This window comes from Bos mutus, chromosome 25 (genome assembly GCF_027580195.1).
Source record: "Bos mutus isolate GX-2022 chromosome 25, NWIPB_WYAK_1.1, whole genome shotgun sequence".
NCBI lineage: Eukaryota > Metazoa > Chordata > Mammalia > Artiodactyla > Bovidae > Bos > Bos mutus.
Window position 1 is genome coordinate 39534006 of NC_091641.1, and position 15494 is coordinate 39549499.

The 15494-nt window shown below is 57.2% G+C and overlaps 1 protein-coding gene across 1 annotated transcript; it reads right to left on the reverse strand.

Annotated features, from left to right (window-relative positions):
- Positions 1-1174: 1174 nt before the first annotated feature.
- MMP25 (matrix metallopeptidase 25) lies at positions 1175-11073 on the reverse strand. Its single transcript, XM_070362601.1, is given in 11 exon segments — positions 1175-1509; positions 1512-1580; positions 1745-2002; positions 2088-2240; positions 2603-2685; positions 2851-2935; positions 3020-3196; positions 7767-8059; positions 8167-8302; positions 9950-10082; positions 10522-11073. Coding segments are annotated over 11 exon segments (1674 nt in total). The 5' UTR covers positions 10612-11073; the 3' UTR covers positions 1175-1312.
- Positions 11074-15494: the final 4421 nt, after the last annotated feature.

A 15494-nucleotide genomic window follows, 5' to 3' on the forward strand; every position in this document is an offset into this window, starting at 1 on the left:
TATGTGACTCCAGCCATGGGGGTGAACCTCTCTCACCCAGGCTGTGAGTAGGCTCTGTAAACACAGGAAGAGGTTGGCCCCTGGGTGGAGAACATGGAGGGGACGCACAAGTCAGAAGACAGAGACCTGAGATGGCAGCTGCTGGCCCTGGTCCCTTGAAGATCGGGGCCACCCCCAGCCCACCCCCACATCAACCACCCAGTTTGTTCAAATGCAGATTCCTGGCCCCAGACCCAGAGTGAGGATTCACAGTGAAGACATGGAATCCGCATTTTTCAAGTTCCCTAGGTCATTCTCTCTTTCTCTCGGACCACATCGATCAGCTTGAAGGATTTGAGTTCTGGGATTAGAAATTTAACTCAGGCCATGACAGTGAGAGCACCAGATTCTAATCACTGGACCACCAGGGAACTCCCTTCCTGGGTCACCCTGTGTGGAATGTTCCAGAAGCAGAGTTGCAGAGGCACTCATTTAGATTCTGAATTCAGTGGGGAAGGGGGTCATTGAGGTGGCCCAGGTTCCACCCACCTGTCACCCAGGAACACTGAGGAGGCAGTGACCCCAGACTGAGAGGGGACCAGTCCACTGTCCTCCCACCAGCATTGAGCTGATGGGAGCCAAGGGGTTCTGGAGAGGGTGGCAGAGGCTCAGGTGAAGTGGTGGGAGAGGTGTTTTAGGAGCAGGAGGGTGTCGTACTGAATGTGGGTGGTTCTGGTACCAGCGTGCTGACCAGAAAGGATGGGCCACAGGGGTGGGCCATCTGAGGAGCATCACCCACGTGTGAACCACGGATGTCACCCCGGACTTGGGACACATGCTCTGGAGTGGTCGCAGAGCTGGGTTTGGGACCCCACCAATGTGCTTCGATTGGGACATCGTGGAGGGAGGACAGGATGAGAAACGTTAGAGCAGAGGCTGGAGAGCCTGCTCAGCACGGGGGAGTGGGGCTGTCCTGTAGAGCCAAGCACTTGGGACAGCTGCTGCTGTTGGCAGGCGGGGTGGGGCTGCAGGAATTCAGCCGCCTGAGCTCCGGGAAAGGCCAGGTGTTCCGGGAAAAGGAGAGTCCTGCGGGGTCATGGCCAGGGGCAGGGGAGGAAGGAAGGGTCAGGGGAGGAAGGAAGGCCCAGGAGGCCACACTCAGGGCATTCAGTGCCAGGGCCGGCCCTGTGTCTCCGCCCTCCTGGACTTAGCTCCACCTGCATCCCCAGCTGCATCCTGGCTGAGCCCAGCCCCTGGGACAGACTTCCCACAGCCACAACCCGCAGGGGCCCCATGGGCGATCCGCTCCCTTCCACGCAGCCGCAGGTTCCCTTCAGGGGGAGGCCAGGCCCCCCACCAGCAGGGACAGAAGAGGCAGGAGGAGCACCGAAGGCCGCCCCGCAGCCCGACTGATTCCGCACTGACAGTCGCAGTCTCCGGGCTTAAGCGTCGCTCTGGGGGGTCTGGGGGCCCGAGGGCCCACAGTGGGGGCGGGACAGTCCAGGAACTTGGGACCCATGGGTTGGGGGAGTCTGGCTCGGCTTTGATGCTGCCCTTGGGGAAGCGCCAGTAGTGGAGGCCCTTGAAGAAGTAGGTGTCACCTGCGGGGAAGGAGATGTTTCAGGGGCTGGTAGCACGCCTGCCCACCCTCCAAACCCCTCTCTCCGCACCGCTTCTCCCCCCACCCCGGGGTCTGTAGGCCCCACCACCCCCACGGTCCCTGGGCCCCCATCGCCCAGTCCCCCGGATGCGCGAGCTCTCCCACCTGTGTTGCTGACAGTGACATCGTCGGGGGCCGACGGTGCGCCCTCCCAGAGGCTCAGGTCGCGCGGGTAGCCGGGGTCCGGGCGCGCCGCCGCCTCGTCGTACCGCCAGTACTGCCGCCCCCGGATCAGGTAGGTCTTCCCGTTGAGCGGCCAGGAGAACACGGCGTCCACCTCCGTCCCGGGGGGCAGCCCCAGCTCGGTGAGCGGGCGCGCGGCGCCCTCTAGCAGCCGGTCCTGGAACGACCAGAACTGCGGGCCTGCGGGCGGGGCAGGGGCCCGGGTGAGCCGCGCTGCGCATGCCCCGCGCTAGCGCCCCCGCCCCCAAACCCGGACCGCACTGACCGCTAAATAAGAGGATCCGGCCGTCCGGGTGACGGGCGTAGGCGGCCTGAATGACCTTCACCTGGGTTGGCAGCCCCTCCCAGAAGCGGTGGAGCCGGGCGGGCCGGGGTGACACCAGCTGTCCCGAGGGCTGGAGGCGCCAGAACCAGGGGCCTGGGTTGGGGGCGATTGGGGGTTGGAAGAAGGGGTGGGCGTATAGGCGTGAGATGAGATGGCAGGAGGTCACCCCTTCTGTACACCCCTCTACTACCGCGCACCCACCTTGCCCGCCAGGGTGTGGCTTGGACACAGTTCAGGGTTTCCCCTCCCACCGCTGGGGGCGGGGCGGGGCGGGGGGCGCAGGTCCATCAAAAATCAAGGCTGCAGTGGCTCTAGGGTGACCGGCTGGGCCAGGAGTTTCCCATTTTTGGCACTGAAAGTCCGGCATCCCTGCGACCCTCGGGGCCCGGGCGGCGGGTCACTCTAAGTGGATGCGAAGCCAGCTGTATGCGTCCGGGGAGATGGAAGTCACTTACCTTTGAAGAAGAAAGTTTCGCCTCGGATGTTGGCGATGGCGTCAAAATTGCCATCACATCGATCAGGGAGGGGTTGGGGGGTGCTGGGAAGGAAAAGAGAGGTGAGCAGAGAGGAGGGGCGGGGTCCCGCTCCTTTTATTTAACCTTTACCACATCCTACAAAGCAAGGACTCTCACCTGCCCATCTGGAGAGGAGGACCCTGAGGTTAGGGAGCGCATCCAAAGCCTCCTACCTGGAGAGGACTCACCTGTCCGGGGGCAGGGCAGGGGGCGGGGGAGGAGGAGCCAGGGGCTTCCGTGTGGGCTTGTCATATGGGGTTTGGGGTGCTCTCCCTGTGGAGAAAGGGTTACAGGGCTGGGTCCCCTGAGGCTACTGCAGAGGCCACCAGGGGGCGAGCACCCCGCCGCCTGCGGTACCGTAGAGCTGCTGCAGGCCTTCGCGGTCGTCCTGAGACAGGCGGTACTCGGCGGGGTTGCCCACTGGGCCCTGGTAAAAGGGCCTCATGATGGAGTCGGGCGCTGAGGAGTGGCCCAGGCCCAGGGCGTGGCCGAACTCATGAACAGCCACCGCAAACAGGTCCGTCCCCTCGCCATCTGGGGAGGAAGGGAGAATGCGCTGGAGCCGGGCTCCACCCCCACCCTGGCGCCCCCAGGAAGCCCCGGAGAAAGGGGCCTTCTGGTGGACACAGCCAGGAGACCCTCCGAGGTGGCCGTGGCCTCCTCTGCGCGGACCCCCTCCCTGAGTCATCTTTTCCCTCCTCTGTGGGTGCACTTGTTCGGAAGATAGTCTCCTGTAGCCTGGTTTGGTAGTGCTGCACACCGGGGGGGACGGGCTGAAAAGACCTCAGAGCAGACTAGGGAAAGAGCAGGAGGAAACGGCATGGACAGGGGAAGGAGCAACTGTATAAGGATGGAGCCCCTGCCCCAGCAAGGCAACATACAGAAACATGTGGGGAGACCTCCCCGCTGGTCCCCACGCTCCCAATGCAGGGGGTCTAGGTCAGGGAACTAGATTCCACGGGCTGCAACTGAGAGCCTGCAGGCTGCAAGATCCCAAGGGCCGCAAGGAAGACCCGGCACAGCCAAATGCATAAATGAATATTCTTTAAAAAAAAAAAAAGGAAACATTCTAGAGGAAGCAGGATCCTCTGGGTGTGTGGTTCTCTGGAGGGAGCCCCAGCTCTGGGGAAACTCCCTTCTGGCAGCTCCAGAGGCCCCGCCCCTCTGCACCATTCTCACTCCCACCCACAGGGAAGGTAGGTCAGACTCCATGGCCCCCCTCCTCCTCCTTCCATCCCCACCCGGCTAGTGCCCAGGACCCCCAGTCCTCTATTTCTGCTCCATCTCTCCATCCCACAGCCTCCATCCCCCACCCCTGCAGCCTGCATCTCTCGGAACTCGGAACTCGAAGCTCTAGCAAGCACTCTCTAACCACAGCCCGCTGGCCCTGGCGCCCAACCTCTCTGACCACAGAAGGCTTTTCCCTGGGGACCCAGCCCAGGCGCCAGGACCAAGCTGTCTCCACGCTCCCAGCTGCTGGCTGAATCCCAGCTCCTCATTGATTCCCGAGCCAGTGAGAGGCTAAGAAGGCACAGAGACAGCAAGAGACAAGCAGCGCCCCCCGCCACCCCCAGGTTGATCTACTGTCATGGAAATGTCTAACTAGAGTGAGCAGTGGTGAAAGTGCAATTATTGGAAGTAACCTGGTGAACTGAAAAGCAAATTTCTCTCCACCCGTCAAGGCCACTAAGTGAGAATCTAAGGACAAGATGAGTGAGTCGTGAGCAGAGCAGCAAAGGCTTTTCCTCAATTACTTCTACCTCCTATCCTCATTTTACAGGTGAGGAAACTGAGGCACAGAGAGGTCAAGTTAAATGACAGAGACGGAACCCTGGCTGGGCTGTCCTGCTTCTCAGCAGTGGTTTCAGATGTCTGTCAAACTCATAAGTACTGATGAATTCCCATGTTGACTGTGGCTTTTCTCAATATGTGCTGAGAGCTTTTTCTAAGAAACTGGACGGAGGACATTTGGTGTCTTAATCAGGTAGATCTTTTTTGTATTTTACCACGTGCCCCACCCGGTGTCCTTGCCTCTCCTCTGGCCACACCCCTTCCTTGCACCCTTGTCACGCTATTTAGCTAGGGAAATTACACAACCATGCAGATCCAGCCGCAGAGACTCCCGGTGCTCATCTCTGGGGGGTCCTCTGCACCTCCCCTCACCCTCACCCACAGCCTCAGCAGGCAGCTCCTTTGCTCCCCCCATTCAGCCTCAAATCCAGACTCAAAGCCCCTCCAGGTGCTACCCAGTCCCAGCCCCAGCCCGCAACTCTTAGATGACAAATTTCCTGTTTCATCAAGACAGGCCGCTTGTGTCATTGGTAAGCTTCTGTTCATGGGGCACAGAGCTTCATCCCCCACCAGCTCATCTCCTGCTTCTTGCCCTGCCCTGGGAGAGATCCTTGCCTCACTCACCTCCTCCAGGACAAGGACAAAGCCCCACCCATCCGTTCATCTCTGCCTTCATGCATGCATGCATCTGTCCCTCCATCCATCCGTGTGTCCGTTCATCAGTTCATTGATCCATCCGTTAATCCGCGATTCATACACTCATCCCCCACCTCTATTGTCTCATCCACTGTCCCCGAGTCTTCAAGACTCCCTCATCCTAGGGCACCCCCTGGACCTGTCTGCCCACCATCCACACCCCGCACCCCGCCAGCAAGCTCTCTGCTCAGCAGTCTGAACTCAGCCTTCTGTTGCTCAGCTCCTCTCATGCCTCTGTGGTCTGGATTCTCCCTCCACCCACCAAGCCATTGGGCACTAAGGTCACTTTGTCCCCACATGGCGAGATCCAACCATAAGTAAGTTACTGGATGACTTGAAGCCCCGCTCACTGCTGCCCACTTCCTCCTTCACTTGTCTTCCTAATCACCTTTCAGCCTAGTTTTTCTCCATTTGCTTTCATCCTTCCCCAACCCCTCCACCTGCTGCCCTCCCCTTAACTGTGAGACTTCCCCACCTCTGAACTTGGTCTTCACATTCTACCTTCTCCTGGAACCTGACCCCCCAGGTACCACCAACTCTCAAATGTGCTGGGAGACCCAGCTCATAGTGGCCAACAGTGAACAGTGTGCTGAGAGCTGTAGATGAATTACTGGTTTCATCTGCAAGCCCATGAGACCAGTACATACTATGATCCCCATTCCTCAGGTGAGGAAACTGAGCCCTCTGAGGCCAAGTAACTGGCACACGCAGCAGCAGGCGGGGGAACCCTGAATTGAGTTCAGCTCCAACCCCAAGTTCTTAAATGCTGTTATACAGCCTCCCTGCGGTGGATCTGTGTCTGCTATCCCCACCTCACCTGAGTCCGTCTGCAGAGCCTGAGGACCCATCCCCAGCAAATGGCTCTCCCTCCTGGCCCAGCCTCCCCCAGCAGTTCCAGGGATGGGAAGTGGGAGAGCTGGGCCCCCTGCCTCCAGGCAGAACCAACCCTGGGGTGCTATTTACGCTCCAGAGAGCTCCAGAGAGTTCCCTGCGGGGTCAGGCTCTTCTCCAGCTGAGACCACATCCTAGCTTAGCTTCTCCCCCCTCCCTCCCCCGACGTCTCTCCTGCTTCCCTTTCCCCTGGGAACGTGCCCCCCAAAACTGCTTGCACAAGAATTTTCCTCTCACGCGCCAGTCCTGGGAAACCTGACTTGAGTTGGAGGAATCCAAATTCTAGCACAAGATACTGGATCATCAACGCACCACCTGCACCGACTCGGCGCTGCAGACACAGGCCCCGACCTGAACTCACCTGCCCTCCCCAGCCTGCTCCTCCTCCCCGCCCTCTTCTCACCTGCATTAATGGGACACCATCCTCCAGGGCCTTTGAGCCAGAAACCTGGCTGGTATCCGGCCATCCTCACTCCCTTTGCTGCCGAATCCAATCAGATCCCAATCTCTGTCCATCCTGATGGACTCCCCACTGAGCTGCCCACTGCCCTCCAGCCCAACTCCCATCGCCCCCACCATCTCTTACCTGGACCCCCAGCTACCTCCCTGCCTCCCTGTCCCCATCTTGCCCCCCAGGGCAGCCAGTGGTATCTCTGGAATGCAGAACTTCCCACAGCTCCCACTGCCTTTGGAATCCCATTGTCCAGGCCCCGCCACATGCCCTCCCAGGCCCCTCATCATATGAGACTGGCCCTCCATCCTCTGCGGTCCGCTCCTAACAGCACGTGTGTGCCTTCCAGCCCCGAATATCCCAGACCGATCCTCACCCCTGTACCCCCACCTCTGACTCCCCTGGCCTCAGCGAGCTCACTGGCTTGTGCTTTATATGTCCCCTCCCACCCCCACCCTGGTACTCCAGGAGAGTGGGACCCTGGGCGCTAGTTGGCACGCACTGTCTACATATGTGAAACAAGCAAAGTCACCGCTTCCAGGAAGTCCCCATCCCTTCAGCCAGCCTTTGTGTGAGCACCCCCAGGCTTAAGGACTTCCTCTGTTGTGATTCCACGTAATTGTGACACCCTGTGTAGCAACTGCCAGTTACTCTTCTGACTCAGCTACTGGCAGACCTGAGTTCTTGCCCTTTTGAGTCCTTGGCCCCAACTTGGACTTCCCCTCTGTGATGGGCAATTTTCTGTGTCAACTTGGCCAGACTAGGGTGCCCCAATGCCTGATTAAGTACCAGTCAAGATGTTGTTGTGGAGGTTATTTTATCAGCATGAATAACATCTATAAGCCACGGTAAGTAGAGCAGATTATCCTCCATAGTGTGGGCGGGGCCCGTCTAATCAGTTGAAGGCATTAAAAACCAAAACTGAGGTTTCCTGGAGAAGAAAGAATTCTGCCCAAAGACGGCAACATGGAAAGCCTGCCAGCTGCCTTGCTCTGCAAATACTGGACTCAAAATTGCACCATCAAGTCTCCTGAATTTCCAATTTGCAGGCCTGCCCTACAGATTTTGGAGCTCACCAGCCTCTGCAATTCTGTGAGCCAGTTCCTTAAAGTAAATCACTTTCTCCACACACACGTGCACACACCCATCCTACTGGTTCTGTTTCTCTAGAGAAGCCCAACTGATAGAGTGTCCATCAGTAAACGTAATGTAAACTTCATTCTTAAGGACAGGCAGGTCTGGACAGGGGACCTCTCAGAAGAGGGGAGATGGTACCTTTTGACCCAAAAGTCCAGGTCTCCTCATCGTCGAAGTGCGTGTCCCCAGAGATAGGGTGCTCCCCCGGGAAGAAGGCATGGGCCAGGGTGCCCCCCTGCCCGTCGAAGGGGTAGCTGTCCTGGTGATAGGCCCGGGCAAAGTCGATGAGGATGTCAGGCTCCGTGGGCCCCTGCGAACCCACCTCCTGGAACCTGAGGTCTGACTCGGCGCCCCAGGTGGTCAGGGCGTGGTGCATGAGGGTCCGCACAGTCTCCTGGCTCAGCCCAGAGCCCTGGGGGAAGGAGTTGACCCTGGAAAGAGGAGGGCCAAGTGAGGGGCTCTGAGGAGAGAGGGCAGACAAAAGAAGCTGGGGCCCAGCGGGCAGCCCCAGGGTGGTCAACAGGGCACCAGGACTGACCTCCACGTCAGTGTCCGCTTCTTCCACACGCTGCCGCTCAGAGCGTACCGGCGCCGCCGCCTCACCAGCCCTGCTGCCCCCAGCACGTCGGGCAGCGAGCAGCGGGGTTTATGCATCGTGGCCACCGTCAGCGGGTCTGCAGGAGAGGTTGCGGCAGACGGGGAATCAGCAGCAGGCGCGAGCTAGCATTTTCCATGGGCAAACTGAGTTTCCAAGAGCTACAGACACTTGCTCACAAAGGCCCCACAGCTTGCACTGGGATCCGGGCTATCTGATTCTGAACACCAGCTCGTACCAAACTATGGCACTGCCCTCTGGGTATGATCACCCTTCACACCTGGTCCTGGATGGACACAAGAGTCTCAGGCCAGGATCTGAGCGGCCCGCTTACCTGAGTCCTGGCAGCTGGACTCCAGAGAAAGAACCCTGGGGGTGCCAGGAGAATGCCTCTCTTAAAGGTTGGAAGCCCCTAGGAGGCTACTCACACCTCACAGGCTAGCTCCCGAGTCCCCATCACATCCAGGTCAAGTTCAAAGTCCCCGGGCCAGCCAGGTATCTGGTCTCTGGTGGCAAGCCCCTCCCAGGTCAGGTCACCCGGAATCCTACTGCCCAGCTCAGCTCCATTCCCAGCAGTCCCCTCAGCTCCACATGAAGGTCCAACCTCATCTTGTCGTTTGAAGTGACAAGGAGCAACTGAGCACATCCTGGGGCCAGAAGGTTCTACCTCCCTCGCATCTGGACGGGACCCCTCTGCTTCCCTCTTCCTCTCATTTAACCCAAGGGAGGAGCCTCTCAGCTCTGCCTCTGAAATACACATTCTGGATTCACTGCTTCTCATCACATCCTTGCCTGAACACTGGTCTCTGTGCTCCCCACTCTCCATCCTCCACCAGTAAGCAGTAAATAGTAAAGTAAATGTCACTCAGTCGTGTCCGACTCTTTGTGACCCCATGGACTGTAGCCTACCAGGTTCCTCTGTCCATGGGATTTTCCAGGCAAGAATACTGGAGTGGGTTGCCATTTCCTTCTCCAGGAGATCTTCCCAACCCAGGGATCGAACCCAGGTCTCCCGCGTTGTAGGCAGACGCTTTATCATCTGAGCTACCAGGGAAGTCCAGTAAGCAGAGGAAACTAAACTGTAAATCAGGTCTCCTTGCCTCCCTCCTTCAAACCCTCTCAGCGATTCTTATCACTTTTGAAGTCAAACCAAAACACCCTTCCTGGCTCTTGTTTGGCTCTGCAGTCCGCCTTTCATCACAGGCATACAAGCCTGTGTCTGCCACAGGGCCTTTGCACCGGCCTGCGAGATCGCCTCCCACATTCCCCCTCTTTGTGTCCTAGGAATTCTTCATGTCACATGAGCTCCTCCCAGCTCACGTGACCTATTTCAGAGGGGCCTGCCCTGCCCGGACCAGCCCCTGAGGATCATTAACATTTTATTTTTTTCAGAACACTCATCACTGTTATTGCTCTGAGCCTCTCTCCCTCTAGAACGTTAGCTCCACGTGAGCGGGGACCTCATCTACCTCGTTCGCCACTATACCAGTGGAGCCTGGAATGACCTCACATGTCAGTTCATCGGGAAAAGATTCCTGATAAATATTTACTGAAACAGGAATGTCTTAGCACCTCCAGGGTTGGGACCTGAGGTCAGCATGTTCATAGACCCTGGTGATTCAGCTACATGCAGATGTTTAGACCCTGCAGTTGGTGGTGTGGGCAACAATGGTCAGGCTGGGTGCAGGGCCAAGACAGGGCTGGGGAGGGGGTGGAGGCCACGTACCCAGGACGCCTGTCTCCGGCAGGCCGGCAAACCTCTGCATGACCTTGATCGCATCCCGCAGTTTTGCAGGGCTCTGCAGCTGGGCCTGGGCGGGGTGAGGGGGCGGCAAGTAGCCATAGCGGGTCAGCCAGTCCTAGACCAGAATTGGGAACAGGGGAAGCAGAAAGGCTTGTGGAGGGACTCTCCCATCCAACCACCATCCTGGAAGCCTCACCACTCACCAGGCATGGCCAGCCCCGGGGAACCGTCTGCTCCCCACCTCAAGGTCCAGGCCCTCCAGCCCCGGCTTTGCTAGTGTTCATCTGTTCCCAAGAGTGCCCACTTCCCCACCCCAACCCTTTTTCAGATTTCCAAATTCCGGCCCTCAACCTCCTGACGAATCCAAGAATTCGGGTCCCCAGTCTCCACCCTCGGTCACGAATCCAAGGATTCGGGTCCCCAGTCTCCATCCTCGGTCACTCTTTGGACATTTGGAAAGCGTCCCCAGCCTTCTCTGAACCCAGAAGTCCAGGCCCCGGGCTCCCCTCTCTCAGCTCTGTTGCAGGTCTGAGCCGGCGGACCCCTGCACTCACCACGCCCAGGCTCACGTCCTGCGCCGAGGGCTCCCGGGCGCGCGCGGGCGGCTGCAGCAGCGGGAGCAGCAAGGCCAGGAGCCGGAGCATGGCGCTCTCCTCCCCGGCGGCCGGCTGGGCTCCCGGGGACCTGCCCCGCACCGCCCTGGAGATCTGGGGAGGAGGTCGGGGGCCCGGAGAGGCTCAAGGGACCTGGCACCGCGTACGAGGAGTGGGCAAGGGGGTGAAAGGGTGGCGCGCGGGGACCCGGGACCTTGGGAGGTACGATGCGGGGGGTACTGGGGCGTCCAGCCGAGGGCCGGGAAGGTTGAGAGGGAGCGGGCTCCGGGTCTGCGGCACGGCCTCCGGGGGGTGCGCACAGGTCCGGTCCGCGCCGACGGCCCGTCGTCCGGACAGGAGGGCTAGCCCGGCGGGGCGGGGCGGGGGCGGGGCGGGGAAGGCGAAGACTGCTGGGGCCAACCTTACGTCGTCAGTGATGGCTAAAGACCCTACCGGATCCAAGGCCTCCCAGACTGCTTCAGAGAGCCCGGCCGCAAGTTTCTCTTCCCAGATCCCTGCTCTAATGGGACTCTCCGGAGGGCCGCTCGCTTCTGCTTTCTCAGATCCGCGCCGCCCGGCCCGGGGGAGGGGCGGCTCGGGGCCCTCCCCTCCCCCACCGCCCTTCCCGGAGACCCCCGGGCGCGCGGCCGGCGCTTCGGCTAGGGGATTTCCGGGCGGCGGGCGGCTGGGCTACTTCCCCCTCCAAGGGGCCGCGGCACGCCCCCCGCCCATCCCTGCCAGCCCCGCACTCCTCCCACCCCGCCCCCCCGCCGCCCGGGTGTGCGCGCCTGGGGCTGCCTATGGTCCCCGAATTAATTCCCCTAACTACGTGGGCTGCGAGGGTCTCTGCTTCCCACGCCGAGGTTCTAGCGTCTCTAGATCCCAGACCCGGGGACTACCTAGGGGCAAGTACTAGGCTTTTAAAATCCTCGCTAGGCTTCCCAGGTGGCTCAGTGGTAAAGAATACGCCTGCCAATGCAGGAGACTCAGGTTTGATCCCTAGGTCAGGAGGATCCCCCGGAGAAGGAAATGGCAACTCACTCCACTGTTCTTGCCTGGGAAGTGCCTTGGACAGAGGAGCGTGGCGGGCTACAGTCCACAGGGTCCCAAAGACTCGGACACCACTTAGAGACTAAACAACATCGCAGGAGCTGGAGCGCCTGTGGCAGGTCGGTTGGAGCGCAGCGCAGAAGAGGGGGCGAATGGGAAGAGACCCGGGAGGCAGAGCCGCCGCTCACGCCCGCGGGGAGCCGGGTGCTGGGAGGCCGAGCAGCTGGAAAAAGATGAGGAGGAAGCGGGGGTGGACTTCCTGTCGGGGGCGGGGGGGGGCGGTCTGCAGAGCTGGGCCGCGATGGGACCCCCGTGTGCCTTTTAAACAAAATAAACAGTGAGCAGGATTAGCAAGGTAGAAATGCAAACTAAAACATCGAGATCCTGTGCTGAGCCGCTGGGGCTGCAAGAACAAACCACCACAGACCAGGTGGCCCGAACAACAGCAGTTTATTTCCTTACTTCTGGAGGCAAGGTTGTTTTTCCCAAGGCTTCTCACCTTGCAGGTGGCTCCGTGGTCCTTCCTCTGCCCAGGCAGCCCTGGTGTCTTGGTGTCCATATCCCCGCTTCTCATAGACACCAGTCACACTGGACGAGGACCCACCCCAACTGCCTCATTTTACCTTAATGGCCTCTTTAAAGTCCTGTCTCCAAATGCAGTCACATTTTGAGGGGCTGGGGATTAGGACTTCAACCTATGTATTTAGGGACACGGCTCAGTCCATATTGGATCCCCGTGTGCAATGAAAACGTCCCCTCCTCCTCCTCCTGGGTCTCCTTTGCTCTCTTGCACACGGCCACACTCACAACACTTCTGACACCAGATGTGTGGGGTTTCTTCCCGCATCAGACAGTTCTGTGTGACACCAGCCAGGGTGTCCTTCAGTTCTGACCATAGCTAGAGTTATCTAAGATCCCACAGGTTAAGAGTTCAGGCCCACAAGACTGCTCCCGCTTCAGATGCAGGCAGGAGGTCTGCAGGTCACCCCAGGTCAGCCAAGTTGGCTACAAGTCAGAGGTTCCCATGCCTTCCCCCTCCTTGGATTCAGTTATTTGTTAGACCAGCTCACAGAACTCAGGGAAACACTGGGATTTTCCTGGTGGTCCAATGGCTAAGACTGTGCTCCCAGTGCAAGGGGCCCAGGGTTCTATCCCTGGTCAGGGAACTAGATCCTGAATGCCACAACTAAAGAGCACACGGGCTACAACCAGTGCACCTAAATAAGCCCCCCAAAAAACAATATGTAACTTGAAAGACACTGGTATGTCACAGAATTCCACGCAGTCAGCAATCACCCCCATCCGTAGCCAGGATGAGGTTGCAGGCTTCCATCTGATCTTGTCAGGTTCCAAAAGCAAGAGTAGTCTTGGCACAAGTGGCCTCACCCTTCCGGGCATCTGGTTGTAATTGAGCTAAGAGACAATATCATCTCTTGCTCTGAGCCTCTTTCAAGGCGTTAATGTAATACTGGCTTTCCCTTATGACATAATTAATTTATCTTTATATTAGCTCCTGTTGCGCCTTCTCTATACTGAACCTGTTCCGCCTTCTCTGCATTGATTCCCCAAAGGCTTCCACCTTTGGAAGGGACATTAGGTTGGGCTACTGTCCTGGTCCAGACTGCAGGCAGCGATGCTAGTCCAGTCGGTGTCTCCCTCCTCGGCCCACAGAGGCTGTGGTCACACAGGTGCAGAACTGGTGAGCTTTTTTTTTTTTTTAAAGAAAAGCAAAGTGTTGATTTACACCTTGGTCTGTATACAAGATGATGCTGTGAAAGTGCTGCACTCAATATGCCAGCAAATTTGGAAAACTCAGCAGTGGCCACAGGACTGGAGAAGGTCAGTTTTCATTCCAATCCCAAAGAAAGGCAATGCCAAAGAATGCTCAAACTACCGCACAATTGCACTCATCTCACACACTAGTAAAGTAATGCTCAAAATTCTCCAAGCCAGGCTTCAGCAATATGTGGACCATGAACCTCCTGATGTTCAAGCTGGTTTTAGAAAAAGCAGAGGAACCAGAGATCAAATTGCCAACATCTGCTGAAACACGGAAAAAGCAAGAGAGTTCCAGAAAAACATCTATTTCTGCTTTATTGACGATGCCAAAGCCTTTGACTGTGTGGATCACAATGAACTGTGGAAAATTCTTCAAGAGATGGGAATACCAGACCACCTGACCTGCCTCTTGAGAAACCTGTATGCAGGTCAGGAAGCAACAGAACTGGACATAGAACAACAGACTGGTTCCAAATAGGAAAAGGAGTATGTCAAGGCTGTATATTGTCACCCTGCTTATTTAACTTATATGCAGAGTACATCATGAGAAACGCTGGACTGGAAGAAGCACAAGCTGGAATCAAGATTTCTGGGAGAAATATCAATAACCTCAGATATGCAGATGACACCACCCTTATGGCAGAAAGTGAAGAGGAACTCAAAAGCCTCTTGATGAAAATGAAAGTGGAGAGTGAAAAAGTTGGCTTAAAGCTCAACATTCAGAAAACGAAGATCATGGCATCTGGTCCCATCACTTCATGAGAAATAGATGGGGAAACAGTGGAAACAGTGTCAGACTTTATTTTTCTGGGCTCCAAAATCACTGCAGATGGTGACTGCAGCCATGAAATTAAAAGACGCTTACTCCTTGGAAGGAAAGTGATGACCAACCTAGATAGCATATTCAAAAGCAGAGACATTACTTTGCCAACAAAGGTTCGTCTAGTCAAGGCTATGGTTTTTCCTGTGGTCATGTATGGATGTGAGAGTTGGACTGTGAAGAAGGCTGAGCGCCGAAGAATTGATGCTTTTGAACTGTGGTGTTGGAGAAGACTCTTGAGAGTCCCTTGGACTGCAAGGAGATCCAACCAGTCCATTCTGAAGGAGATCAGCCCTGGGATTTCTTTGGAAGGAATGATGCTAAAGCTGAAACTCCAGTACTTTGGCCACCTCATGCGAAGAGTTGACTCATTGGAAAAGACTCTGATGCTGGGAGGGATTGGAGGCAGGAGGAGAAGGGGACGACAGAGGATGAGATGGCTGGATGGCATCACCGACTTGATGGATGTGAGTCTGGGTGAACTCCAGGAGTTGGTAATGGACAGGGAGGCCTGGCGTGCTGCAATTCATGGGATTGCAAAGAGTCGGACACGACTGAGCGACTGAACTGTATACAAGAGTTCCCGGGGGAACCTGCCTCTGAGAGCCTGCTCCTTTTTGTCTCAGAAACAGGTGGGAGGTGGAGGGCTCAGGATACAGCCTTGGAGCTGGTGAGCTATCTTTAAACAGCACCACTGTAGCTGCATTCGCTGTCGACACTAACTTTGTCGGGGGGTGAAGGCGTATGTTGCCCCAGCAGGCACTTAGGAATTCTGACATAAGGTTTGAAGTAGTGTTTCTGTCTCTTATTTGGGAATCATTGCTGTCTTGGGCACTTGTATTTGCAGCCCTGATCACAGGAGCAGGTGTGTGCTACGTCACTTCTGACTCTTTGCAACCCTATGGACTATGCAGCCCACCAGGCTCCTCTGTCCATGGGATTCTCCAGGCAAGAATACTGGAGTGGGTTGCATGCCCTCCTCCAGGGGATCTTCCTGACCCAGGGATCAAACCCACATCTCTTATGTCTCTTGAATTGGCAGGTGGGTTCTTTACCACTAGCGCCACTTGGGAAGCCAGATGGGAAGAAAAAAAATGGTGTGATGGGAAACAACAACAAAAAAAATGAGTTGGTGTATGGGTATCTTCCTGCCTTGGCAAAAATGCGGTTCTCTCCACTTTGTCTTCCCCAGACCCACCAGAAAAACAGAGACATCCTCCAGTGGGGACACTCCTTTGGCCACGCTCATATCTGTGTTACAAGTGGAGGTGTGTAACCCAGCTCT